The sequence below is a fragment of the Crassostrea angulata genome, chromosome 2 (assembly GCF_025612915.1).
Source record: "Crassostrea angulata isolate pt1a10 chromosome 2, ASM2561291v2, whole genome shotgun sequence".
NCBI classification, from domain to species: Eukaryota; Metazoa; Mollusca; class Bivalvia; order Ostreida; family Ostreidae; genus Magallana; species Magallana angulata.
The window spans coordinates 54,864,026-54,891,551 of NC_069112.1; the positions used below are offsets into that span (position 1 = coordinate 54,864,026).

At 35.0% G+C, this 27,526-nt stretch overlaps 1 protein-coding gene across 4 annotated transcripts; it reads left to right on the plus strand.

Moving 5' to 3' along the window:
* The first annotated feature begins 1,060 nt into the window (after positions 1-1,060).
* On the plus strand, positions 1,061-26,877 carry LOC128171200 (probable nuclear hormone receptor HR3). 4 transcript variants are annotated; one of them, XM_052836932.1, is made up of 12 exons: positions 1,061-1,189; positions 12,716-12,871; positions 13,702-13,803; positions 14,269-14,354; positions 15,560-15,701; positions 16,440-16,578; positions 22,520-22,707; positions 23,046-23,167; positions 24,365-24,497; positions 25,057-25,164; positions 25,529-25,645; positions 26,135-26,877. In XM_052836932.1, the coding sequence occupies exons 1-12, from the start codon at positions 1,171-1,173 to the stop codon at positions 26,389-26,391; spliced, it is 1,569 nt and encodes a 522-aa protein (XP_052692892.1). In that variant the 5' UTR covers positions 1,061-1,170; the 3' UTR covers positions 26,392-26,877. The 4 variants fall into 4 exon arrangements, with proteins under 4 accessions (XP_052692892.1, XP_052692891.1, XP_052692890.1 ...); XM_052836931.1 differs by lacking the exon at positions 1,061-1,189 and adding an exon at positions 4,089-5,253 and having other exon boundaries at positions 16,440-16,524; XM_052836930.1 differs by lacking the exon at positions 1,061-1,189 and adding an exon at positions 4,092-5,253.
* The last annotated feature ends 649 nt before the right edge of the window (positions 26,878-27,526 follow it).

Genomic DNA, 27,526 nt, shown 5'->3' on the forward strand with positions numbered 1-27,526 from the left:
CGACTAAATTTGGAAATACGTGTACTCTACATAAGAACTCATCAGTTCTTTTATGCTTCAGCTCACAATCAGTTAAGTAAAATACTCTTACGTGAGGTTGAATTTGCTGTCATCAGCAATTTACACTGAAATGACACCATTCAATGCAATGACTCCGTGCCGTACAAATTATTACGTTTTTATTAGACATCATCTTTTACTTTGATTAAATTTTATTTTTTTTTTTAAATTTTGTCCCTATACCCCCCTCCCCCCCCCCCCCCCCCCCCCATCGCCACTTTTCTTGTCATTTCAAAATTAATGTCCCCCCTTTAACTGTTAATGATATTCTAAATTTTAACAAATTAAGATGTGATAATTGACATCAATTGACATGAAAGTAAAAATTCCCTCGAATCCCCCTCCCTCACACAAAGAAAAAAATCTTACACGAGAGTTCTGCAGCACAGCATAACAAATTATATTTTCTTTGAAAAGAAAAGACGTAACCCTAACCCCCAACCCCATTCTTGGTCCACTTCTGGTGAATCAGAAAAACTAGCAGTTTAATCAGACTGAATGATCAACACCCCCCCCCCCCCCTCCAAGCTTTCCCATTTAAATAGTCTTTTCTATGGACTTTAAATCGAGTGTAACTGCTCATATTATGTTCTTTGAGTTAATTATCTTCATTGCCTCCAGATTAACGGCTATAACCTTGCTTAATCCCTCCGCGATCAATACGTCACGAAAGTTGAATACCCTAATACACAATGACCTGAAATCTAAGGCGAAAGCCTTCATAAAACGTAACAGCGCCATCTATATAACATATACCGACCGGACAACACATATAGATTACGGCATTTTATACGCGGAATATAAACCTCACCTATATATACCAAGTTTAGATCAAAGAAATTGAATACACATTAAACTTATTAATATTTGGTTGATTTTAATATTAATTAAATTTTCATAATGAAAGATAATGTTTTAAAATTGAGAAAATATATTATTACACTATCGCACTATTTATGCTAATATTTTGTAATATCCCTCCGCGCGTGACCTGCTGGCACAATTTGTGTCTATTTTTGGACGTAGGACGGATGTAAGTGTGTGTGCTCTGTGAATTTAGGTCGAAGTAGGTTAAAATAGGGAAGTTTTCATGAATGCTGTGGCAAAATTATGTCAAACGAAATGAAAGGTAAGAGAAGACTTATTGATGTAAGAGGCATAGATTTTCAAATTTGTGAGCTTTGATTGTGTGTTTGCATACGTGTTTGTGAGAAAATGGCGCTAAATTTTCTCAAGCCATGTGGTGTGAGGGGGTGAGAAACGCCAATTCTCTACAAAAACAGAAATGCACCAATTTTAAGCAGATTTTAATGCAAAACAAGGAATCTTGGTTTGCATGCACAACGTCACTAAGTACCTGAAAAGAGCTTCATATTTCATATAAACCAGGTGCAAAGAAGGACAGAATGAATCTCGCTTCGTATAGGCCTATCTCGGCTGCAAAAAAACCTTGCGATCCGACACACCCCCATTTTCCACGCGCTTGTGTCGCTACGAAACTAATACCACATAAGATCATTCATGTCTCTATTGGTGCATTTATGGAAAATCATTTCGCATGTGTCTTGTGGACGCCAGAGTTATGAATGGTTTATAGTAAACAGTCCATTATTTACACAGATATGGTCTAAATAGAAATGACCTTTGATCCCAGACGAGTCTATTTTCGCTGGATCGGGGGAACAGGATAACTGTCTTGTATCTGGGATGAGACTTTTTGAATTAAACTTAAAAAAGTATGAGAATTTAAATATTTCAGTTTCATTTTGTGGGTATATGGCTTATTTACACCTTTCATTATTTGGTTAGATAGACATAACACGAGTAAAGAATAAATTGCACCCAAGTTGATTCAACCTTTTAGCATGAGGACAGACAAAATCAGTTATCTTATAGTTGTGATCATTTCGCAGACAACCTGTGGCTACCATGGTATTTTTCAATGGGTTTTATAGCTCTTAAAGGCCCACTTTTCACTCTCAATTTGTGCATTGTCCACAACATATGTTTTGTTATATCCGACAGGTTCAATTTTAAGAGAAGCAACCTCCTTTGCTGAGTTCACCAATCCACCATATGATTAATTGTCATATATATTATATAGTAAATTATATCAGAACAAAAAGTTACGTATTACTAGTTATTAGCATATTGGTTGAAAAATGAACTTTCAAATATTCTTGTTTTCTCTCATGACAAAAAGAGGATATCTCGGTTGACATTCATTTTAAACAATTTTGCTAGGTTGAATGCAGCAGATGTAGTAATGATTGTGCATGACTGTTTCAATCATGCTCTCTCTCTCTCTCTATATATCTCTCTCTCTCTCTTGAGACTGTAATGTATAACAGTCTAATGACCTGACACGTATCTCCATAGTTATAAACACACTCTTTTAATGTCAGCTTTTTGTATTAATGTATAAATTGCATTAGAGAACAATAATCAGTTTCTCTCTCTTCATTATCTCTTTCATCACACAGTTCTTTCCCCTGCCTCCTATCTATGTTGAGAATGTACAGTGTCTAATTGTCTTTGGCGTCTTTGCTGTCAGACTCTCTCTCTATCTCTTTCTCTCTCTCTCTCTTACATGTAATGACAGTAAGAACAGTCTAATGGCCTGACTTAATTGTCTTTGACAATCTTTGCTGTCTGATTCATTCATTCTCTCTCTCTCTCTCTCTCTCTCTCTCTCTCTCTCTCTCTTAATGACAGTAAGAACAGTCTAATGGCCTGACTTAATTGTCTGCAATGCAACATGCATCTTATTAAATGTTGTTTATCATCATTATCTTCAATGTGTGGTGTGGTTTTTTTTCTATCAAGGTCCAAAGATACTTGAAGTAATGCCACTGCTATATGAAATGTAAACAACATTCCGTCGTAGAAAGTTACGCAACTTGGTGTATGAGTGTGTTTAGGGGGAGGGGGGGGGGGAGGGTGATATCAGTAGAGCCAAAGTCCTGACTTTTGTGGGAGAAGATAGTAAGAAAATGGGGGTAGGGGGGTGGAGAGGATATCATTATAAGTTATATATACCATTTCATGTCTTGAATTAGTTCACTCATTATATTAACCAGTGACTGATATTGAAGTTTCCTATCATTTTCAAAATTGTAAGTCAAATTTTATCATGAGAATTTTTGAGATTTACCTCAATATCATATCATTCTGTCTTGTATACATTCACCCATTACATAGTAATTACTAATATTGTAGTCTCTTATCATTTTTGGACACTTTTGAGTCTTGTCTGGATATCGTTGAAATAAAGTTGTTTCTGGTCTTTAAAGTCAGTTGAAAGTTTTTATCACCAAGACCTTTCCTGCTATTTTTAGGCTATCTCATTCTATCTTTGATATCTTGAAATCATCAAATTTCTGATAAAAATTTGTTGTGGAGATTTTAATGGGAATAAGGGAACCTCAAAGAATGTTGGAACAATGTTTATATATTTGGATAACAAAAATACAGTACTTCATTTATAATTTATATTACTTCAAATAAAATATAATTCTACCATAAAGTTTAAGGTCCCACCAAGGAAAATTTTTTAAAATTCGGGCAGTAATCAAATTCCCTTTCCAGAATTTATTTCCAAGAAGCTATTAAAAATGAACACTTGGATGGAGGAATCAGGAAAAGAGCTTTCCAATTTTTCTTGGATGTGAAACTATTTATACTGGTAGTTTTCAATTTTAATTAGAAAAGGTCAATGCATTCTCCTTTAATGTATTGTACTAATGCTAAGTATAGCTCTGGTCAAAGCGCTAGAACTAATTTTCAAAGGCTAAATGCTCTGTCCTGTAGGTCTAATGAAAAACCAGTCTTGTATTAGAAATTCTTTTCTACTCTTCGAATCTTTTTGATCATCTTGTGTGATAGAGCTCCTAAATAAATAATCTCTCTCTCTTTTCATGGTTTTGGCATTTAAGATTGAGAGAGAGAGAGAGAGAGAGAGAGAGAGGGGGGATGGGAGGGGAGGGAAATGACTTGAGTCTTTGTTTGAGGTTAGGTAAAGATAAATGCATATACTGAAAAAAAAATTCAGTTAAGTTTTATACAAAGACTATCCAAAAATTTATAATAAGAGCCCCCTTTTTCCCAAAAACCCAAATAAATAAAAAAAAATTAACCTTTATGACACATAATCTCATCTTTGAACTCAAGGCTGCATAACCCACATTTGAAACCAATATATCACAATGAAGACCAAACAATTACTAGTCCATTTCTGGTCAAAATAATCTATTTTTTAAAAAAAATCCAAAAATTCTTTTTCGTCTTTTAGTTTTTCTCCAATATAAAAAAGAAGAAAAGAGTAAATTTTAAAATGGAACCCCCTCCCCTCCCCACACCCCTTCTCCAGATAATAACATTTTAAACTTTAAAAAAAAAAAGCCATATAAGTCTCTTGAAGGTAAACATGTAAAGAGTGCAACATGAAGAAAACAAATGAATTATTTATCAGTCTTGGCTGAGAAGTGATTTCAGCCGTGTTATGAACTGAGGGGTTGTTGAACTCCGCATTGGATTTTTTTATCTTTTCTCTCCTCTCTCTATCCCTCTCCTCTCTCTCTTTCTCCTTTCCTCTGCATATGAACAGCGAGGAGTCTACACTACACACAGGGAAATTATTGATCCATGGAGGAACCACTGGTGAATTGTTCGTGGTTGATTGATCCCGAGGCGTTGACTCCCCGGTCAGTGACTCTTGTTGAGAGGAAACCTGTGTTGCTTCTCGTTGTTTCTACGCTTGATTTGTGTATTAAAACAAGGGTTTTTTGTGTATTGATACAACCCCCCCCCCCTTCTTTCCCCAAAAATGTGTGTGTTTCTACCTATTCAAACAAGGCTTTTCTGTGTATTAAAAGGTTTTTGGGTAAAATTTTAAGATTTTGGATAAGACATCTCTCATCTTGAAAAGAAAAATCCCAAAATTCTGTGGAAATTTTTTTCTTGATGGATGTTTTAATTGCAGATTGTGATTTCTAGCTGGTGGTTATTAATTTGAAATGCTAGCTGGAAAATTAGTCATGTGACAAAAATATATGGTGCTATCTGGATTAATTCAGAGCAGAATTTACACTCGGGATTAGTTTAACCAAAAAAAAATGATATTTGAGGATTGTCATTGGCCTGATATACCAGCTGAAGTTTGGGATTATTTGTTCCCTCAAAACAGTAGTCACAGTAAGTAGATTGGTTCTGAGAATCCCATATAAATATAGGATTTTTTGCTTGTTGATATCAGTGATTATGATAAGGCTGTGAGATTTCCCAGAGAAAGAATATTAGAACCATTTTAACAAGACCTTGGACTTTTGGTTGGACGTAGCTATTTATTTCTTGCGTCAAAAACAAGTTAAAATGACGTGGTTTCAAGCAAAAAATGCACCAATTGCATAGTCTTAGCTGAAAAGCCAGACAAATCTTGTTGATTTCAAAGAGCCATGGCCAAGTGGCCAGCAATGAAATAGACAGGCCTACGTCACATTGCTGTTTGACACGACTACCCAAAGTCCAAGCTCTTGTTAAAATGGTTCTACAATTGAGTCTTTGGGATAAGTTGTTCCCATGAAATTCCTTAGTATTCCATGTATTCTGAGATCCCAAAAAGATAAATGGGATTTTTTTCCCTTTAATTGAGATAAGACTTGTGAGATTACTTTTAGCTCGAAAGAAGTGATTATTGAAATATCAGATTATTTGTTCTCATGAAAGGCAAAAATAGATAAAAAGGATTCTTATTAAATAAGTTCTGTGGTGTCTGGCAGAAAGAATTTTCAACGTTCCAAAAAGTCCTTGAACTTTATTTAAGTTCATAAGTTCAAAAGGTCATTAATTGATTGCCCTTTTAGATGTGCATACATATATTATGTACAGATATATATTTTTGTCATTGGTTATATGAGAAAGTAATGATAGCATGTACAATTTAATGAAAGTTTTTTTTATGATAACTGTTTTACAAGTGAGAAGAAAAGTCACTGTGATCTAAACTTTATTAATTTGGGCTCATTACAACTCTGCCAGTTTTGCCATTGTTTCTCATATAATAAACTTAATAACAACTTGCATGTAATTTCGTGGAAGTGATCAGTTGTTACGAAAACAGAACATGTGATGAATACCTTTCAAAATTACCACCTTATTACGCATTTTGTTTTTGTGTTTGTGCATGTATATGTACTGTAACTACGGCCTCTGCTAATTTGCTATTTAATTAAGCATTAACTGGCACAAGCGTAATTGTAAAAGAAAAAAAAGGGAGGATTTATTATATTATTACTTCATTCTTGATAAAAAAAAAAGTTCAAATGTATACACTGGGAGTTGAATGCCCGTTCTTAAAAAAAAGTGTTTCGTCTCCAAGAAGAGATAGTGCAAGAAAACTTGTGTGTTTTTAATACTGTTACAAAGCAAAACAAGTGTGCGTTATGGGTTTCGGTTTCGTTAAAATCATTAACTTTAATATATGGAATTTTAAGGACCAAGGGAGAGAATTTGCAATGGTTCAGTGGTGTTAAACCATTAAGGGTTGGTATATCATAACATACATATCATATTACCCTGCTATCTACAGACCCTGAAACGTACTACTACACCAAAAAAGCGTGCGACTTTCGTGCGAGAAACGTTTCGTGTAAACCGTTTAGCGTTTCGTGTAAACCGTTTAGCGTTTCGTGTGAATCGTGAAGCGTTTCGTGTAAACCGTTTAGCGTTTCGGGCAAAGCGTGCAGCGTTTCGGGCAAAGCGTGTAAATCGTTTCGGGCAAAGCGTGCGAGAATCGTGTGAAACGTTCATCAGATTTCATTCGGAACTCTCTGACAATTTAATTGTTTCAAAATAGCGCTCATGTTAAACATTACTTTAAACTGTTTGTGATTGGCAAAACTCCTATAAGATATTCTCGTGAAAAAAATCTATAAGAAATGATATACTTATCTTTTAACAAAATTGAATGAATTTTTAACAAACAAAGAAAAGTACGCGTATTGAAAGAAGACTAGTTACTGAGACTATTCGGCTGTGTACATCCAGTATACATAACCTCGGACATCGGGTAAGACCTGCACCTGGCTGAACCTGTCAATCAAACTCTGTGTATTCTATTTCATTGGATGGTCACTCGTCTCTTTTTTTGTCAATAGCCAATAGAAATTTAATGACTTCAAGGTAGTCGGAATCAGTATTTGATGATGCACACAATTTCAATGATATATTATTTTAAATTAACATTAATTTGAACAAAATTAAATGTAAACATAGAAAGGAAATATTCTGTTCATTTCTATGAAATGCGGGAAGTAAATTCTTCTGAATCCCGATTAAAATATTTCTACAAGTTATTAATTTAATTATTTAAACACTGATAACGGAAAACAACAAGTAATTAACACACTGAAATTTTCCTAAAATGTACACATGCAATTAATTACTATGGGAATCTATATGCACTATACCAATATCAAATAGATTATGATAGATATATTGTACGCCGTTATGCGGGGCGCCGGTTATGTAAACGAATATTGAGACAAAAATTTAAATCATTTTTTATTTTTTGTTCTATCCGAAAAAGTAATGACAACTTTCTTTATTGTTTAATCGATTGATTTTTTTTTCTGTGATATTATGTACGGAACATTTATTTACGCGAATGATTCGACATAAGAAAAAAATTAATCGGTTGTTTTATAGCATTTTTCTAACTAATGTGACTAATTTTATTTTACATAACTTTCAAAATCATGAATGTAAATAATTACAGGTTATACTGTTAGTATTTTTACATCGTATTCTCTGAAACCAATAAAAATATTAATGTGAGAAGAAGAAAAAAATCCCGCCGAATACTGAAAAACCGATTTCAGTTTGTAATCATACGGATTTTATTTTTGGTATTGAATATTGTGTTACGGTAACTTTTTTCTTTTTAATTTTTATTATTTACGGCATTAATAAGAATCATGGATATTTCTTTTGAGCAATAAATATATTTATAGAAGTAAAATTTTAGGCTAACTCTGTGAATCAATACCATTTTGCTTTAAATATAAGTATCAAAATAATTTAATTAATCAATTCAACACTTATGTACATATATGTTTCTAATATCGGTATTTCTATTATTTCGTGTTTTCTTAAAATTAATTCTTACTAACAGAGTCAAGGTAAAAATCCGAGAGGAACCGAATCGATCAGGATAAAAGCGTGTCCAAAGCGTGTGAAAAGCGAGCAAATCGTTTCGTGCGATAATCGTTTCGTGTAAACCGTTCAGCGTTTCGTGTAAATCGTTTAGCGTTTCGGGCAAAGCGTGCAGCGTTTCGTGTAAACCGTTCAGCGTTTCGTGTGAACCGTTTAGCGAGCGTGTAGCGAGCGTGCAGCGAGCGTGTGGTGTAGTAGTACGTTTCAGGGTCTGTATTATATACTGTAATATTCTTGACTTCTGCATAGAGAGAGTTGGAGAGAGAGAGAGAGAGAGAGAGAGAGAGAGAGAGAGAAATAGTATAAATTGTCTGATTCCTGTTAACATCATACCCTAGGCTAAAATGATTTTAAAAAAATTTCCCAAACTGCTCTTAAAACTTGGATCTAAGTTTTGATACAACTTATTGAAACAAATTTTGTTAGAAACATTTACTTTTAATTACTGCTTTAGTATCTTCTTGGTGATTTTAGAGAGTCGGAAAGTAAGGGGACGTTTTTGTATTTTACTAATCAACATACACAGTGCACATGTATATCCCAAGATGGTGATTATTTTCTCCAGTTAAGTCGGGCACATGGTAGCTTTTGAAATTAAGAGTGTACTGTAATACATAGAAGGAAGGAGTACTATTTCTAAAGACCCAGCTGTCAGGTTTTTTTTCGAAGTCTCGTCCCCCGGCCCCCATTCTGATATTAACAGTTTTCTCCCCATCCCCACATTTTTTTTTTTTAGTCAAAGATTAAAGATTAAGTATACAGTAGATCGGAGTACCAAGTGTGTAATACTGATATTGAGGTCAATGAAACACAATGGTACGGCCCATTGTATGATAAGTACCTAACAGCAGAGTGACCTGACCTTATTGACCCAAATGTTACCCGAAATGACCCCAAAAGTCAGAAGGTGAAGATAAGCTTCAGACCTAAAAAGCATGGACATCATTGAATGATTCTATATAGTGATGCATAAGTTGTCAATTGAAAAGGGGGAGGGGTAATGTGAAAGCTCTCTTCTTGCATTTAAAAAATATGTTTTAGGTTTAACATTTTAAATTATTAATTTAAAACTTTAAAAAATCCAAAGTGTTTTTATTACGTCGTTTTTTAATTGTGTAACAGTTCACCTGCAAGTTTGAAATTATACTTTTTTTTACTGCTTTGCAAGAAGTTAGTTGTTTGATGCAATAAATACATGTGATTTCCACAAGCAACATATTTTAGACCTTCCTTTCTTTTTCTTCATAGAAATGAAAAAATGATCTTTGACAATAAATATCAGGGTCTCCTCCATGAGCAAAGCTAATTGGTCACGAATCTTGCAGACATTTATAACATGCATATAATACTGTAAAACAAATTTTATTCATGAGAATTTTTTTTCGCAATTTACTGAATATAAACTGGTTTGCAGCAACTTATTCTCACGATCAAGATGTAGACTATCTGGAAAAGAAATATCAGAGGCATTTGAGAATCAATTGATTCACAATGAGAAGTATTTGCAACAACGAGGCTCTTGCGATTTTTGTGAAAATTTCTTGCTGGCAGATAATTCTAGCTTTCCTGTACAGTATTGAGTAGAAATTAGTGTATAACTAGAAGACAAAGATTTAAAGACAGTTCGCAGCCTGATATTGACAGAGCCATGTGTCAGGATCTTACAATAGTGATAACTAGATAATTAATTTGGAGACTGAGTCATAGGCATGCTGTCATATTTTTCATCGTATTTCTCTCTCTCTCTCTAAGTACAGAGGGGGGAGGGAGGCATACAGAATGGAGTGTGTCCTCTAATCAATTTGTAGCACAGGTGTTTGGCAGGATCAATTCATGGCTGTTCCTGTTAACACCCCCTGATTTTGCTGTTGTGAAAATGCTACATGTAATAAACTTATGTTATGGGGGTTATATTAATTTAAGGTGGTATGGGACATCTGTCAATATTATTAATGTGGATTAAAATACATTAAAATTAAAATACTTTAACCAGTTTAGAATTTTCAAATTTTCAAATTTTACAGTATTTAGCCAAAAATTATGTTTTAAACATTTTAAGAAAGGTAAAAGTTTTAAAAACCCCAACAGGATTCAAATTCATGACCTACAGATTTGAAGCGAACCCTCGAACCCATTGCACTGTGCTGTTAGTGTTATAAAATTACACTTGATTTTATTTTTTATTTCAATATGTCTTTATATGGAAGTGTCCCATTCCACTTTAAGTCTGAGATTTTTTTTTTAGAAAAATTCCTCAGAGAAGATTCACAATATCCTGACTATGAATTTAAGTAGTTGTCGCCATATAATGATTTTCCGGGATTAACCGAATTCCTTGCACACTGGGCAATCATTGATTAAATATTTTTACTTAATCCTTTGTGATAGAAACTGACATCTCTTTGTAAATGCATAGTGCTTTTCACAAAGAATACTCCCCTACCCACCCCCCTTCCCCCAAGCCTACCCCCCCCCCCCCCCCAAAAAAAAAAAATAAATAAATAATAAAAACCCCAAAACATCTGCAGATGACAACATACACCAGTTAAATGAATTAAAATGCATTTCATATCATTCCATGTTTTATTGAACTTCCATTTAATAAGACTAGACCCCTAGGTCCCATTATCATTAATCAATAACTTCAAAATGAATTAAATTAAAGTCATTAAAAAATGCTATAGTACAGTATTATTGGTCTGTATTGGACATTGCTCTACCAATATATATCACCCATATGTTAACATGGCTAAACTGTGGTAGCATTTATTGGATTCCCTCGGTCCCCATTCAGTTTTATTGATGGCTGTACAGAGGACGTTCACACCAATATGATGAGCGTAGCGATCGCTAGTGTTACATAGAATAGGTGAACAACCTCTGTTTATTGTGTGATGTACAAGTCAAGGTATGGATAACAGAACCTCCCCGTACAGTCATTAATTAAACAGACCAGTGTGTTCTGCTGTCTGTTTTGTTTGTTCGTATACTATTGCATGTATCTTGACGACAAATATTAAATGGTTCAGCTGGTGTTAGAAAGGGTGGGGTTTGTGTGTGTGTGTGGGGGGGGGGGGGGGGGGGGGGGCAGGAATTGGGATCTAACGAATTTCTTGCACCTAGCTCACATGATTTCTGATTTTCACTATCCCCCCACCTTCCCCTCCCCCCACAAAAAATTTAAAAGAAACTAACCACCCCTACCACTCAACCCCCACCCCCCTTATAAAGAATTTAAAAAAAAACTCAAAAAACTCCAACAGCCAAAAAACAACATAATAATGCGTAAAAATCAATGAATGAGGACACAAAACCAGATCTACACTAACCTATTCTATAATAGAAAGTTTGCTGGGGAGGAGTGGGGGGGGGATATCGGAGTCAAAGGGGAACGGAGTCAAAGGGGAACGGCAAAGGCTTCCTCCCAACATGCTATCGCTAGGTGATCCTTATCTGTAGAGGTCTAATCCCTCTTCGTTCAAGGACAGGGCACTTTGGGACAGAGGTGGATCCAGAAATTTGTTCAATTTTTACCTTTCATAGGCGTCGGAACCGGGGGGGCTTAGCCCCCCCACTTTTTTTGCAAAGTTATACCTAACCATTGGAAACATAGCATGATAGAGGGTTCAGCCCCCCCACTTTTTCTCCCAGGAAAGACTATTGTTCCTAAATTTACCTTGAAAGATTGAGAGGTTAGATTCAGAAGCATACTAGTCCCCCCCCCTCCTCCCCCCCCCCCCCCACCACGGATTAGGAATTTCATGATTTTGAGAACAAACATTTTGGTAAGTAAATTTTTTTTTTTGGGAAGTATAGGTATACTCCCCCCCCCCCCCACGGATTAGGATTTCTATGATTTTGGGAATTACTTTTTTCTCAATATTTCTGAGGATTAGTCTAGCCCCCCCACTTTCAATTTGCTTCCGACGCCTATGCCTTTAAAACACAAACGTTGCTTGTGGTCGTAGACGCCTGACAGTTTGCATTCTTTGGCAGATGTGTTTGATTATTAAAGTTTTGAAAATCCAGACCAGCATCCTGTCTTTTGATTAATTGAATCGCAGGCCTATGAAATAATTAACAGATTCTATGGAGGTGTGATAATTAGGAATTATGAATTTACAAAGGTTGAATATTTTAGACGTACATGTCAAAATTTGTGAGCATATGTATGGGCTGGACTTAAAGAGAATGAAATGTATTTTATTAATTCCCAGTGATTGCTTTTAAAAAGAATAAAAGTTTGACCTTTGTTTGTGTGTATATCTCAGTCGTAATGTGGCCAAGCTTTGTGCATTGTGAATGTAAGTGGACGATCTGGTTTTATAAAGTGATTTATGTACATGCTAAATGTGGCCACTGTGTTTTTTAAAAAAAATAAATGCACATCATAGAAATAAATATTTGTTGAGTATTTATAATGAGAACTCCGTCCTTGTTACAGATTTTTCTGCCACAGCCCTTGACCAGACCCCAGTTTCCTCCCTTGACCATGGTTCGGTGGCAATGTCGTCGGAGGGCATGATGCAGATTATTCCACCGCCCGCCGTCAGTGTCAACAAGTCACCACACGGCGGCATGCCACTAGACAACCTCAAAAGTTGGTGTCAAATTCTTTTAAATATTGTAAACTGTATAATTACAGTCTCTCTCATGATTTGGTATAATGAAGAAGCACACACCCCGGTATATTCTTTTGGGTTAGAATTTCGTTGTTTTTAAACTAAATAATATTTTGTTGGGATTTAATTTCGTCATATTGTAATCTTTAAACTGTATCGCACATAAATATGTATTTATGAATACTTTGGTTAAAAATGCGTCATGGATTAAATTTCGTTGATTAATACTACCAACGAAAATAACAAAATTAAATCCTCAATGAATATTTCTGCTTCTACAATATATAAAATTTGGAAAATGCCATAAAATGCCGACTTGTCTGAAATATTCTTTATGCTGTAATATGCTGTCTAGACTAAATTACAAATGAATGTAATCTCTCGATAACTTTATTTTTTATTTTGATCAAAATTTAAATCAAAATTTTATTTTGATTTCAGTTATATCAAAGCACCAACGATAAACAATTTTGATTTGTTTTAACGGTGTTCTAATGTATTTTTCATATGGACATTTGTGTCTGTCGTGTTTTTTGCCTTCGAGGAGAAAATCTTGTGGATTATCATAGTTATTGAAATATTTAAAATACTTTTAAGTTGGAAGAGGGTATTCTGTCTATAACTTGAACATGATTGCAAACACAGTTTTATTTATTAAACAAATAAATGTTTCCTATTTATGACCATAAACACTAGTAGAATTAATAGGTAAAATTAGATCAGTAATTTTTAATTGATAAAAGTTTGACTGTAGATGAACTTTAACTGGGTTCCCCTGCTGTATTAACAGTGTGTGTATATTTTTCAGTGATGCCGGGGACAGACGCTCACTCAGACAATGTGATACACAGCTCTCCCCCGCAGAAAGTCAAGCCTGACAGTAGTCGCAAACCATCCGAGTCCACAAAAGGTAAACTTAACAATTCCATTGTTGTAATAATAAAAGTATTTGCAAACCACTGAGTCCGCAAAAGGTAAACTCAACCATTCCATCGTCGTAACAATAAAAGTAGTCGAAAACCATTCAAGTCCAAAATAGGTAGACTCTGCAATTCCATCGTTGTAATAATAAAAGAAGTCGCAATCCATAGAGTCTGCAAAGGTAAACTCAACAATTCCATTGGCGTAATAATAAAAGTAGTCCTCCTGTAAATGCCGTCTGTAGAATATTTTGGTTTCTTGATGACTCTGTATATTTGCTGCCTATATGCTTCATTCTTGTTCTGAGATGGTCTTTTTTGTGTTGCACCCTAACACTGCTACCGATGCTTAATTCTTATATGAGGTACCCTCTCTAATTGCCACCAGCATATTTCGGCCTTCTTCATTCATTATGTTAGAGGTACCCCCAGTAATTGCTGCCATTCTTTTTCAGCCCAGATCGAGGTGATCCCCTGTAAGGTGTGCGGTGATAAGTCGTCAGGTGTACACTATGGAATCATCACCTGTGAGGGATGCAAGGTAAGACAGGTCGCTCTGGTCAACTACTCAGTCTGTTCTTAGACTAAGATAAAATGATAAAATGAAATCTGTATCAGGGATATTTGTTTCAATATTACGAAAAACCATTTGAGCCTAACCTTGTTTCATTCATTGAACAATGCAGGAATGACTTAACATGAAATTAAAGTTTGATATATTTGGGAGTCAGTATGTTCAGTATATTTTTATGGGATCATCAATCTCTAATAATTAGTCACGTAACTAATCTTATGTTTAAAGGAGAATGTTTAACATGAAATTAAAGTTTGATATACAGTAAAACACGCTTATAACGAAGTCCCAGGGACGGCCAATTTAACTTCGTTATAAGCGTAATTCGTTATATCCGTCAAGTTTACAACAATAAATAGAGACTTGGGGAATGAAATTCACTTCGCTGTAAGCGTCAATTCATTATATGCGTGTTCGCTATAACCGTGTTTTACTGTATTTGGGAGATGGGGGTACTGTTCAGTATATTTTTATGGGATCATCAATCTCTAATATGTAGGTGACTAATCTTATGTTTAAAGGATAAGACAATACAATACAAGGGTAAGAGCTTAGAGAAACAAGAACTGGGCTGCGTTTTAAAAAAGAACTTACGACTTACGACCAAATTAATGAATGCTAATTAATCACCATCTTTTCAATGATTTATTCTAATGGCTCAAAAATATAATTTTGGGAATTGAAGTATTTGTAAACAAATGGATTTATGTCAATTTTGTTCATGAAAGTTCATTTTACAAGGTTGTAAATATTAATGACTTTGTCGCAAGTTCTTTTGTAAAATCTAGCCCTGGGACTGGTCTACAAATCGAAAGGCATTAGTTAAATTGTCATCCATTAACTTATGAAAAGGACTTCCGGTGGTTTCATCAATATTCGCTGAATACCAATTTTCGTGGATTTCGTTGTCAAATTTATCCATGAAATTAAATATTCATTGAAGTGCAATTTCTGCTATCATTTTGCATTGATAGGGTCATTGGCCACGAATTTACGTATCCTTAAAACTGTGAATTTCCCTTTTTCCACGAAAATTGATACCCTTGAATATTAATGAAACCACAGTAAATGAAAAACATATCAGGGTTTTAGTGTAAATGTTTCATTAAATTGAATTTGAATGCTTTTGAGAAAGAATTTTACAAAGCTGGTATATTTTTTTCTTTTTTCAGGGATTTTTCCGCCGGAGCCAGGCCGGTCCCGTGAACTACCAGTGTCCTAGAAACAAGAACTGTGTCATTGATCGAGTCAACCGGAACCGATGCCAGTTCTGTCGCCTTCAGAAGTGCCTGGCACTGGGCATGTCCAGGGATGGTAAGTCAAGCCTAACATTATCCGTTCTGTTCATCTGAATTCGTTTATCGTTAAATTAACAGAAATGGCTGCTGAAGCTTTGATTATACAATTGTGAAATTGCAGAGTAAGAAACAGTTTTTGTCTTAATACTGTAGATTCCTAATTAAACGCGAGGAATAAATATCCATGCAAAATTGCGAGAAGCACATCGCATGAATTTTAAAATCTCACATTTATATCTCGGACATATGTAAACTACATGAAACTATAATAAAAATTCGACGTTCATAATTTTATATTCTGGTGATTTGCTGAAAAGTGGTAGAATTGTGGAATTAAATACTCGCTTAAAATAACGAATCTATAGTATTGGAGCACGATTGAGAGTGGTTGTTTCTCATTAAAAGAGATATCTGTTGAATCGCGGAATTAAATACTCGCTTAAAATAACGAATCTACAGTATTGGAGCATGATTGAGTGTGGTTGTTTCTCATTAAAAGAGATATTTGTTGAATCGTGGAATTAAATACTCGCTTAAAATAATGAATCTACAGTATTGGAGCATGATTGAGTGTGGTTGTTTCTCATTAAAAGAGATATCTGGGTTTTTTCCGAGTGTTACTATTCCACCTTTCAAACTATATATACATTCCAAGAGATGTGTAATACTTGTCAGAATTACCCTGTGTTCTTTGAAGTTTTTACCTGCATTAAATTTGATTTTTCCTTATGATTCAATGTATTTCTCTTTGCAGCTGTTAAGTTTGGGAGGATGTCTAAAAAACAGAGAGAGCGAGTGGAGGATGAGGCGAACTACGTCAAACAGTCACGCATGAACGGGTACGATACCTCGTGTGGAATGCCACCTAGCAACAACAACAATCAGTTTTCTATGTAAGATTGAGACCATGTTGTATCCAAGCAACCCACTAATAAGTAGCAACAACACTGTATCTAAGCAACCACATGTAGCAAACCAACAGCAAAAATCCAAGCAACCTACAGTTATAAGCAACAATATTGCACCTAAGCAACCACATCTAGCAAGGCAACCACGACTATCTAAAAGCAGCCCCACTAATAAAAGCAACAACATCTGAACAATCACGTTTAGCAATTGACAAAGCAACCCTCCTACAGTAGTCTTAGTAATGTATCTGAGCAACATAACGGCATGCAACCCACATATAATAGCAACAAAACTGTATCCAAGCAACCACGTGTAGCATAACAACTACAACTATCCAAATACTTACAAACAGAAGCAATGATATTGTACCTGAGCTACCAAAAGTAGCCCTTTGATATTTGCAACAACACTGTATCTTAGTAACCATATCCAGCAAGTCAGCTTGAACCATCCAAGCAACCAACTTAATTGTAGCATTTACTTTGTTACGGTACAACGTAAAGCATCCCAGCAACAGCATTGTTTCCAGTTAACCATATCTATCACAGCCATCACTATTATCCAAGCAACCCACTAACAGAAGCAACAGTAGTGGATGTAACAAAACATACTGTATAATCATTTATATTTGTTGGGGCCAATTTTCGTGAATTGTATGGGGATGTAATTTCGTGGATGCGTCGGTTACTGTTTCAGTAACAAAGATAACTCTTTCTAAAATTGTTTTCATTGAGGATTTAATTTCGTGGGGGAGGGCTACCCACGAATACCATGAAAATTAAGCCACCATGAATTCTAATGATTCCACAGTATCTAGCAACAAGCAACGACAACTCTCCAAACAACCCATTAGTAGTAGCAACAACATTGTATTTAAGGAAGCAAAAGTATATAAAAAAAACAACTTCTTAAGAAGCAACAGCTAAAAGTTTTCAAGAACTGAGGAAAATATTGATCTTCTGTAACTTTATGGAAAACAAACAATATACAAATATCTTATATTGATACATGTACTGTGGAATCATTAGATTTCATGGTGGTTCAATTTTCGTGGAATTTGTGGGTCCTCTCATCCACGAATTGATAAATAAAGGTTATAAAGTAATATTTCTTTTTGCATGTAAAAAGGAATACACGAAAATTATGTCCCCATGAACCTGTAAAATTTAAGTAACCCACAAAAATTGGCCCCCAAAAATTTTAATGATTCCAGTATTACGTTTTCTTCAAAAGATTTGCATATATCTTGTAATGATATTTCATTTTCATCAAAAGAGTTATTTTATACATTAAGACAAATGACATTTTTCACGTATGAATTGGGGAGACCTGATAAGGGACCTGTATTACATCTGCAATAATGTCAGGAAGGCTTGTTATGTTTGTATTTCATCCTGTAGTAAGCTAGGGTAAAACTATTATTCAATCAACCTACGCTAGCTAGTTAATTAAAAAAATATGTTAATTAACACCCTTAAAAGCTAGACAATCGTGGTTGGAATCCCACAGAAAGTCATGCATGCACCTGCTACTTTGAGCCAACTGGATGACTTTTCCTTGTTTTTAGGAATAATTTATGCCTCTTGTTACGATTGGCTCCATTAGAATATCACCATTAATGCAAATGCTCAAGCATGCATCTATAAACAATTGCATGTCTTCAAAGCATGATTAACATTTTCATTCTTCCCCCCCCCCCCCCCCCCCAAAAAAAAAAAAAAAAAGCATAACAGTTTAACACTGATGTAAATTACCATGATTTATTAAGAAAAGGTTTTTTTGTTTTTAAAAACTAAACCGCTTGGTTTTATATCTAAACGATCACTCGTAAATGACTTCATTAAAGAACAAAATTTTGGCTCATTTTTGAAATATTGAAACAAGTGCTTTGTGTTGATAGCTCTATGTGCTTAGACAGGGGAAGGGGGGAGGGCACATCTTTTTAGCTTATGTTTATGCATTATCTTTGTTGTTGTTTACAAAGCATATAATTTTTTGTTGTTGCTAATTAAGTCAGCTGTTATGAGATCATTAAGTTTGGATAAACACACTGAACTAGCATCAGCATCAAAAAATATCATACAATTGGTTCTGAAATAACAACAAAAGCATGCAATTAGGGAGGGGAGGAGGCCTTTTTTTTTTTTGATGCAGTATCTTTGTTGTTGTTTACAAAGCATATAATTTGTTGTTGTTGCTGTTATGAGATCATTAAGTTTGGATAAACACACTGAATTAGCATCAGCATCAAAAATATCAGACAACAGGATCTGAAATAGCAACAAAATACAATGACCCAAGTGGTATACAATTAAAAGTACCTACGTGAACTAATGAACAAGACTTCGACGGAAAAATAATGCGCTACTTCAGTGCACTAAGTATTTGTGGGTGTCGCTAACGACTAATTATAGGTGATGACTGCGGTAATTATATTATTGGTAGCTTTGGATGGGTGCTACTGTGCCGTACCTGTTTGTCGCACCTGTCTCTCACCTGTGTGTTGTGTAAGAGACAGTGTAGGTGGGTAACTAGCCCACCTGGACAGCTGTTTTTTTTTTTATTAATATACTTACTTGAGATGGTCTGTCTTTGTGTGTGTTTCCCAAGTATGTAGGTAGATGTTTGTACAGAAAGGGGTACATCCAGGTGATAAATACACCTGTGGTTTTTTTTTACCTGTGTCTTGTGTCTATTTTTCTCAGTGTATCAGAATATGTAGGGGCTGATGAAAGATTACTAACACACTTAACTTTACTTGAGTTTTGTACTAAGTGTGTACTAGTTTGGCATTTAAAAAAAAAAAATTGAATTTACAGGTTATTATTAGTGGAAAGGCATATTACTAGATAAACATGCAAAACTTAGTTTTTACCTGATTTCTGTGGTCTGACCTGTTTTAATGCATATTCTGAATGTATAGGTAGTTATTTGTGAAAGGACATACATATAGCTAACAAATAAATCTGACTTTAACCTGAATTTTGTACTAACCTTTTGCCTATTTTCTGAATCTATACAGTTAGTTGTTTGGACATAATGAGTTTACAGCCATGCTCGGTTTTTGACTACCGGTGTAGAGACTTTTAGCAAGTTTGTGAAAGTAACACATTATATCGTGAAAATTTCACATTTATTCGCATTTATTCTCGATAGTTACGTGAAAACTTTTTTACAACACACCCTACAAAGCAGGCAAACTTGTACTTGACTCTTTTTTCCCTATCTGGATAGTAAAGGTTACCATGGCAATTTTGTGCAATCAAGTGTGTTTTTATTATTTTTTCAAGTGATTAGTGATGATTATACTGGGATGCCTCGCTGTGCTTTTCTAAAATTAAAAGCAAGAAATTAATGTCCGCATAAAACTGCTAGAAGCTCATCTCAAGAATTTAAAAAAATCTCGGATTTTATTTTTTCAGAAAGGTGTAAAAAACCAAAAAAATACTATGATGAAAATTCAGTGTTTGCACTTTTGTAATTTCGTGATTTGATGCTAAGGGTTGAATTTTGGAAATAAGTAATCTCATAAAATAAGCAATCTACAGTTTTAGTCTATGTAAAAAAAAAAGCAGGACTACTACTATATATGTGGGGGTTTTAGTCCTCTGTCCCCTTAAGTGGCAAATTATTGATGGCATATGCGTTCGTCACATTTGTTAGCAAGGTGCCGATTAATCGTATTTAGGGTACGATTCGAATGTACATATTATGCCTTTCATGATGACATGTTTCTTTATCCAGGTGTTTCATTATCCGATTTTCACATCAGAGGGCGATGCTTGTTACTTGGGGAAAAACAATATTACTGCTCACCCAATACCCTCAACTTGTCTGTGTGTGAAAAAGTCATTGGTGTTCAATCTCTTCCTCTCATAACAACACTCCTTACTGGCAGATTAAAATTGTAAAACAGGACTGCATGTGTTAATGGGAAAGAGCAACTTAGGAGTATCTCTGTAATGTGAATGGCGGGTGGATAGGACCTGAGAAGGAAGTCTAGTCTAGACTTGTTCACCGACTGAAAGTTTGAAATTTTCTATTTTCTGTAAAGGATTGTGTTTTTCCTTTGTTTCTGCTCCTCATATTCTGTTTGTTTCCTCTTTTGTTCTAATTCCTGTATATTCGAATATATTTTCTCCCCCCCCCCCCCCCCATGCCATTTCAAGCAAGTCTTCTGGCTTATACCTGTATTATCATTTGGGTTTGGCTATGGTGAAGGCTAGTAAAATTGAAGATGGATACAAATATGTTTTGCTTAATTCGCCTGTCTTTGCAGAGAACAAGTTTCTAGTTTTTCTTTTGGATTTTGCTGATGTGTTAGACTTGCTTTGTAAGGGTGTAAGTCAGTAAGATGTGAAATGAGTCAGGGCTAATAGATAATTTATTTTTTGTTCCAAGAGAGAGAGAAAGAGAGAATCATCTTTTGTCCCGTTGTCTCTTAACATTTCATCCTTGCCAATTTTGAATTATGATTAAAAGGTTGAAAAGACTTTTATTTGGTCATATGAAAGGTCATGGTCTTAGAAGAAGGTCAGGGTCATAAAAAGAGGTCAAAGGTTAGATATGCTTGCAATTAACTATGTAATTGCCGGCAAATTGTTTCATAAGTTCATCTTGTTTGTGTGAAATCTATCACTAGCTTACCTGTGTTATACACTGATATAACACCACATCATCACAAAATGGCTGACCTCAGATCGAAACGACTTTTTGTTTTATTGAAAGGATTTTATCGACGATAATATTTAACTTACTCCATAGCCAAGTGGAAAAAGTGTCGGGCTTGTGATCCGCACATGCCGAGTTCAAATCCCGCTTGGGCTTTTGTTGATACCTACTGACTTGAATTTTTTAGATATTCATTTTTTATCCTTATAATGCTAATTTTTTGCTTATGACGTATGTACAGTTTATTAATTATAACATAATAATTTTTACATAATAAAAAAATTTACTGTTAATTTGAGTGACTTTTTCCAGGTGTGTTATTTCACCTCAAGATGTTACATTTTCGTTTTAAAGCTGTGGGGGGTCGGGGGATATTGTCATTTTATATAACACAACAGGAAATTTCTAATTGATTTTCTGTTGTTGCAGTGTTATTCATTTTCTTACATAAAGACATGATGGTTTTATGAAACAACAATTAAAGCAAATGTGGGAAGTGTTGATTAGTAAACAATATATTGACAGTTAATTATCGTTTTGACAAAACTGATAATTTGTTTACCATCAATAGCAATCTTTCATGACTTTTTCTTGAAATGACAAGTGTCTTGCACAAATTCAATGAGAAAAGAGCGTTCATATGAAATTCTTGTGAAAAAAATTTGTGGTAGGTAATACAAAATGATGTCTGATGCACTTGGAAATAAAATTAAAACAGAAATCCCCAAAGGAGGCTCGGTGGTCCATCAGATCTCCGCAAAATTTTAAATGTGAAATTTTTGGCCATAAACTATGATTAGTAAAGATAGAAATCAAAATACATGTACAGTCACACTTCGTTATCTCCACCGAGATGGGACTGTTTTTAAATTTCGAGATATCAAGGGTAAAATACATTAAAAAAAAATAAGTGGTTTGGACTTACAAATCACTTTGACCTATCCAATGTATTTGAGATACATGTACCAGTGTTGGAGATATCGAAGTTCAACTGTACTTTAAATACTTTTATAGTAGATAAAAAAAAAATGAATATTTTCCCATATCTTTACATTGAACTCTTCTTCAAATAATTATTGTCAATGTATGGCCAGGGTCACCCACCCCTCTTAATTAATGAATGGACTATTCTCTAGACCATTAATATAACATTTTTTGAGCTATGTTTTACAATTATCTATGAAGAACAGAGTGTGTGTGTGTGAGGATTAATCTGACAACAAGATAGACGTATTTTTTCTGTGTATGTTACAGATACAATGACTGTCACCTGATGTATACCTCTAATGGCTACGCCTACACCATGCCCTCCCCGGCCTCGGAGAGCCAGCCAGAGACCCCCGTGTCTCCGGAACCACCAGCCTACAGCACCACCCAGGCCCCCACCACCCAGCCACCCCACCCCATTGCCCTCCTTAGGGCCGTCGACCTCATGGACCCAGGTAAGATCGCTCAGGTGTTCTGTGAATCTGCTTATGTTACTTCATGTTAGTAAAGCTCAAAATTCTCCTTAAGGTACCTTACACTTATGTATGACTTCTTTTTCTTAAGGCCAAAAAAACTCTTGATAAGATACATGTAGTTCTTGAGGTAGATTTCTTCAGCTGGCACAACTGTCATCAAATTTTAATGAACATTCTGAAATTATTTCATTGAAAGATATAGAGCAACATGTATTATATTCCTCTTGTACACAAGATCTGTTGCATTGTATGAAGGAAATGAGGCTAGTTTGTTAGTACATAATGAGGTTTTTTACATGAGTTGATTTTCTTGACAGTGATGTTAGGGAAGGCTGTGACCGAGGCTCACATGAGGACGTGTTTATACACGAGTGAACAGATACAACACATCCAATCCAGCATAACACCTCAGGAAATCATAGACGCCTTCAAAACTATGGTGAGTTCATGCCTCAACCTCAGGAAATCATAGACGCCTTCAAAACTATGGTGAGTTCATGCCTCAACCTCAGGAAATCATAGACGCCTTCAAAACTATGGTAAGTTAATGCCTCAACCTCAGGAAATCATAGACACCTTCAAAACTATGGTGAGTTCATGCCTCAACCTCAGGAAATCATAGACGCCTTCAAAACTATGGTGAGTTCATGCCTCAACCTCAGGAAATCATAGACGCCTTCAAAACTATGGTGAGTTCATGCCTCAACCTCAGGAAATCATAGACGCCTTCAAAACTATGGTAAGTTCATGCCTCAACCTCAGGGAATCATAGACGCCTTCAAAACTATGTCGAGTTCATGCCTCAACCTCAGGAAATCATAGACGCCTTCAAAACTATGGTAAGTTCATGCCTCAACCTCAGGAAATCATAGTCAAAGCTATGGTGAGTTCATGCCTCAACCTCAGGAAATCATAGACGCCTTCAAAACTGTGGTAAGTTCATGCCTCAACCTCAGGAAATCATAGATGCCTTCAAAACTATGGTAAGTTCATGCCTCAACCTCAGGGAATCATAGACGCCTTCTAAACTATGGTAAGTTTATGCCTCAATGCCTTAGCAACCTCAGGAAGTTGGAGACAGCAATCAGATCTATCGTAAACTCACGAAAATCATAGACACCTTCAGAGCTATCAAATGGAATGTTCATGCCTCAACCTCAGAAAAAATTGGTGGCTTGATATGACTGGCCAATTAATACCTAATAGTCATGATTGATACCTTTATAATTTTCATGCAGCAAGATTACACCCCAGTTTCAGAAATGAAAGAAACATTTTCAAAATTTTGAAGGATTTATAGAATATTTCACCTCAACTTCAAAATATTCTAAACTCATTTAAACTGATATCTGATAATAATATATTACATCAAATCAAAGATGCAAGTAAATAAACATCATTCCAGAAAAAAACAGACACTTTTCAAAACAGTTTGTTCACACCTTTGTGTACATTGAGGAACTATACACCTTAACTCATACAGAAAATATTGGTATAATAAAAATCAAAGGCATTGAAATTTTACAGAAAACAATTTTATGATAGAGATGGGCCTCTAGTTGTATGAAATGGTTTCTATAAAACCTAGCATATCAATGCAATGTTGCTAATTTTGTATTTTGTTGTTTGCCAACAGACGCGGAGTCAGTTATGGTCAGAAGTGGCAGAGAAGATAACGATTGCCGTGCAACAAATCATAGAGTTCGCCAAAATGCTGCCCGGCTTCATGGATCTCTCTCAGGACGATCAGATCATGCTGCTGAAAGCAGGTACAGAGTGGGTGGGGCAGATCCAACAATCTCAGTGCTTGTAGATATAGCATGGGAGGGGTGGATTTAATAGTTGGATGGGGTTTTTTTTGAGGGGGGGGGGATGTAAGTTAAGAATACTTTAAATGTTGTAGTTATTTAAGAGGATGTGAGTGGGTAGCTGATAACAATTAAATAATATTAAACTTAAATAATGATGTAATATGTGTACAGAAGCAGAAAATAGGAGTTTTCAACAAAAGGAGTGTGCTGTTTACTGATTTTCAATGTCTGTAATTGTAATTTAGTGAATAGGAGAAAAAAATGAGGGGCTCATCATTTGAACTCCTAAGAAACTTGTAGAATTGTAAAGTATGAACATAAATCAAACAGAAGTAGTATCTGCAGCAAACATTTTTTTTCATGGAATTATTGAAGTAATTTGAAACAGAAAGATCATTATGTTTTCAAGGGATAGAAAACATCAAACAAAAATTTAAAAAAGAAGATGACAATCATATTCACTGCTAACACAATATAAAGTTGTGCTACATGCTGATGTTCTGGGCTGCTGTTTCAGGGAGTTTTGAGCTTGCCCTGATACGTGCCTGTCGTGTGTTTGATGAACGCACCAACAGCATCATCTTTGGAAATGCCATAGTACCTCTCTCTGTATTCAGCGCCTTCAGTAAGTGATCACATTTTATCTAATTAAAACTTTTCTTTTTACAATACAAATTTTGTTTGTTCATAACTTACATTTCTATTGATTAATTTGTAAAAAAAAACCCCAAAAAACCTTATTACTATTTATATAAAGTGTAAAAATAAACTGTTGAGTTATGATACATGTTTTTTGTCCAATGGTATAGTAGATAACTCTCACTTTAATTATTGTAATTTTAAGAGTGGTTTTAATCATCCAAGTATGACAGTGTATGCTCATTTTGATATATACCATAACTTTTCTGTAAACCATTTTGTCGTACAAAATGTAAAGAAAGATAACTCTAGGTTTTCCGTGAATCATTTGATCTTTTTTCTTGCTGTAGATGAAGAGGAGTGCCACCTACGTGAGCAGGTGTTTGAATTCGTTCGGAACGTGATTCAGTTGAAGCTGACGGAGAGTCAACTGGCGCTGTTCAGCGCGGTGGTCCTCATCCGGGCAGGTCAGTGTTAACCCCCTACTGGTGACCACAGGTCTCACCACTGTATTATAACAGCTGACCAAGCCCTTGATTTACTGGGGACCCCTTGTAGGCTTACTCTCTCTGTAACCACTGTATTATAATAGCTAACCAAACCATCGTCCTCATGAGGGTTCCCTTTGGGATTATTCCCTCTGTAGAACTAAAGTTATGTCAGATACTCAATGTTTTGAACTGTTTGTTTATATTTAAAAAAAAATAATTTTGTGTATAAAATGATACATAATCAACAGAACACAAATTTAAAAAAATAGGGGGGAGGATGTGAATTTTTTAATATCAAGTTCAGATGAAATTGCAAAAAGAGATGTTATCCATTTCCTTTTTCAAATATTAGACATCTATCTGCCATATTTTGAAAGCTTTATGCTTAAGAATCTGAAGTTAAAACATATGTCATTGCCAATGCACAATATAATTATCAAATTGTTTCTTTTTCGGGGGGCACAGATCGTCCTGGATTAAAGGACATAGCGGACGTTCAGAAACTGAATGAGAAAGTCCTGACGGCCCTGAAACAGGAGCTAGGGAAGACGCACGCCAACGAGAACGTCCTGACACGCCTGATGCAGCTGACGTGGACATTACGACAGCTCAGCTCCCAACATATAGTGCTTCTCAATAAATACAAACTGCAAAATCCAGAGGTAGAGTTCCCTGCCCTTCATAAAGAACTCTTCAGTGTTGAGGGTTTAGAAGGTTCCTAAGACAGATTTTTTTTTTCTTCAAAAAATGGAGGTGATTTTAATTTCTGGTTTTTTCTCTCTCTTCTCAGAAATGGACAACATTTTAGGGAGGGAGAGATAATGTTTTTAAAAAATTGTATGATACAGTGGCTATATTGTTTTATAAGCAGTTCATATGTTTGTTGATTTTTAAAATTTTTTTTGGAGGATGAAATATATTTTGAAATGGGTCATATTTTACCTATTTAGTTTATCATTGTTAGTTTTACATCTATAATAGCATGTGCATAGCATGTATAGGACAAAAACTAAAATAGTCACTTTATAAAGAAAATAATCCCTTGTAGACATGTGAATCAACTTTTACCCATACAGGTTGTTTTCAAAACATTCTGGTGAATTTCTTTGAAATTTACGCCCGCGAAGTTTTTCTTATGAAGAACAAGTTAGAAATGATAAATATTGAAATTACAAAATCTTGTAGCTGGCTAACAGTTTTAATACATTCAAAGAGAACAAAAAAAATTCCTGTGGGTGGAAAGTTTTTTCCAGAACGAGTTTTGAAATTGCAATATAGAGGGAATAATGTATATATATATAGAAAAAAGCATCACATCACGGCATGAGTTGGCCTAACAAACTCGGTGAAGGCAATCGTGTGGGGGAACATTTGTGATAGGTAGTTTTTCAACTGATGTAAATTTAGTTAAAAAAGGTTATCTCCCTTTGATTATGGTGATGAGTTGGAACTAAATGATGTCGCCTGAAAACTATACTATTTTCTCCTCCCATACATGTTTTTATATAGACATATATATGTATATCAGTATTTTTACTTATTTTTTGCCCCCCCCCCCCAATCTTAGTTCGTGGAGGGCTGTTACTGAAATAGAAATGACTGTTTTTCATTCTTTCTCTCTTCCAATACATCTCCTGTGGATTAAATGAGAATTTAAAGTTTTCGTATGATGAGAAATGGCTTTGTCATTAAAGATTTTACATGTAAGGGGAATTACTGATTTGTTCAGGAGTTTAGATGAAGATTATTTTTTCCTTTATTGAGTGTTTATTTTGTTTTTTGCCCCCTCAGGAAATGTATTTTATTAACATAGGGTTGTTTGTAAAGATATCTGTGCTGTAAAAAATAATGAAATCA

Bases quoted from the DNA above. Each gene is read 5' to 3' on its own strand.
- LOC128171200 (XM_052836930.1), top strand. From the start codon at position 5,175: ATGATATTTGAGGATTGTCATTGGCCTGATATACCAGCTGAAGTTTGG. The intron at 12,872-13,701 runs GTTGGTGTCAAA...TATATTTTTCAG, and splicing joins GCCACTAGACAACCTCAAAA to TGATGCCGGGGACAGACGCT. The intron at 15,702-16,439 runs GTAAGTCAAGCC...TTCTCTTTGCAG, and splicing joins ACTGGGCATGTCCAGGGATG to CTGTTAAGTTTGGGAGGATG.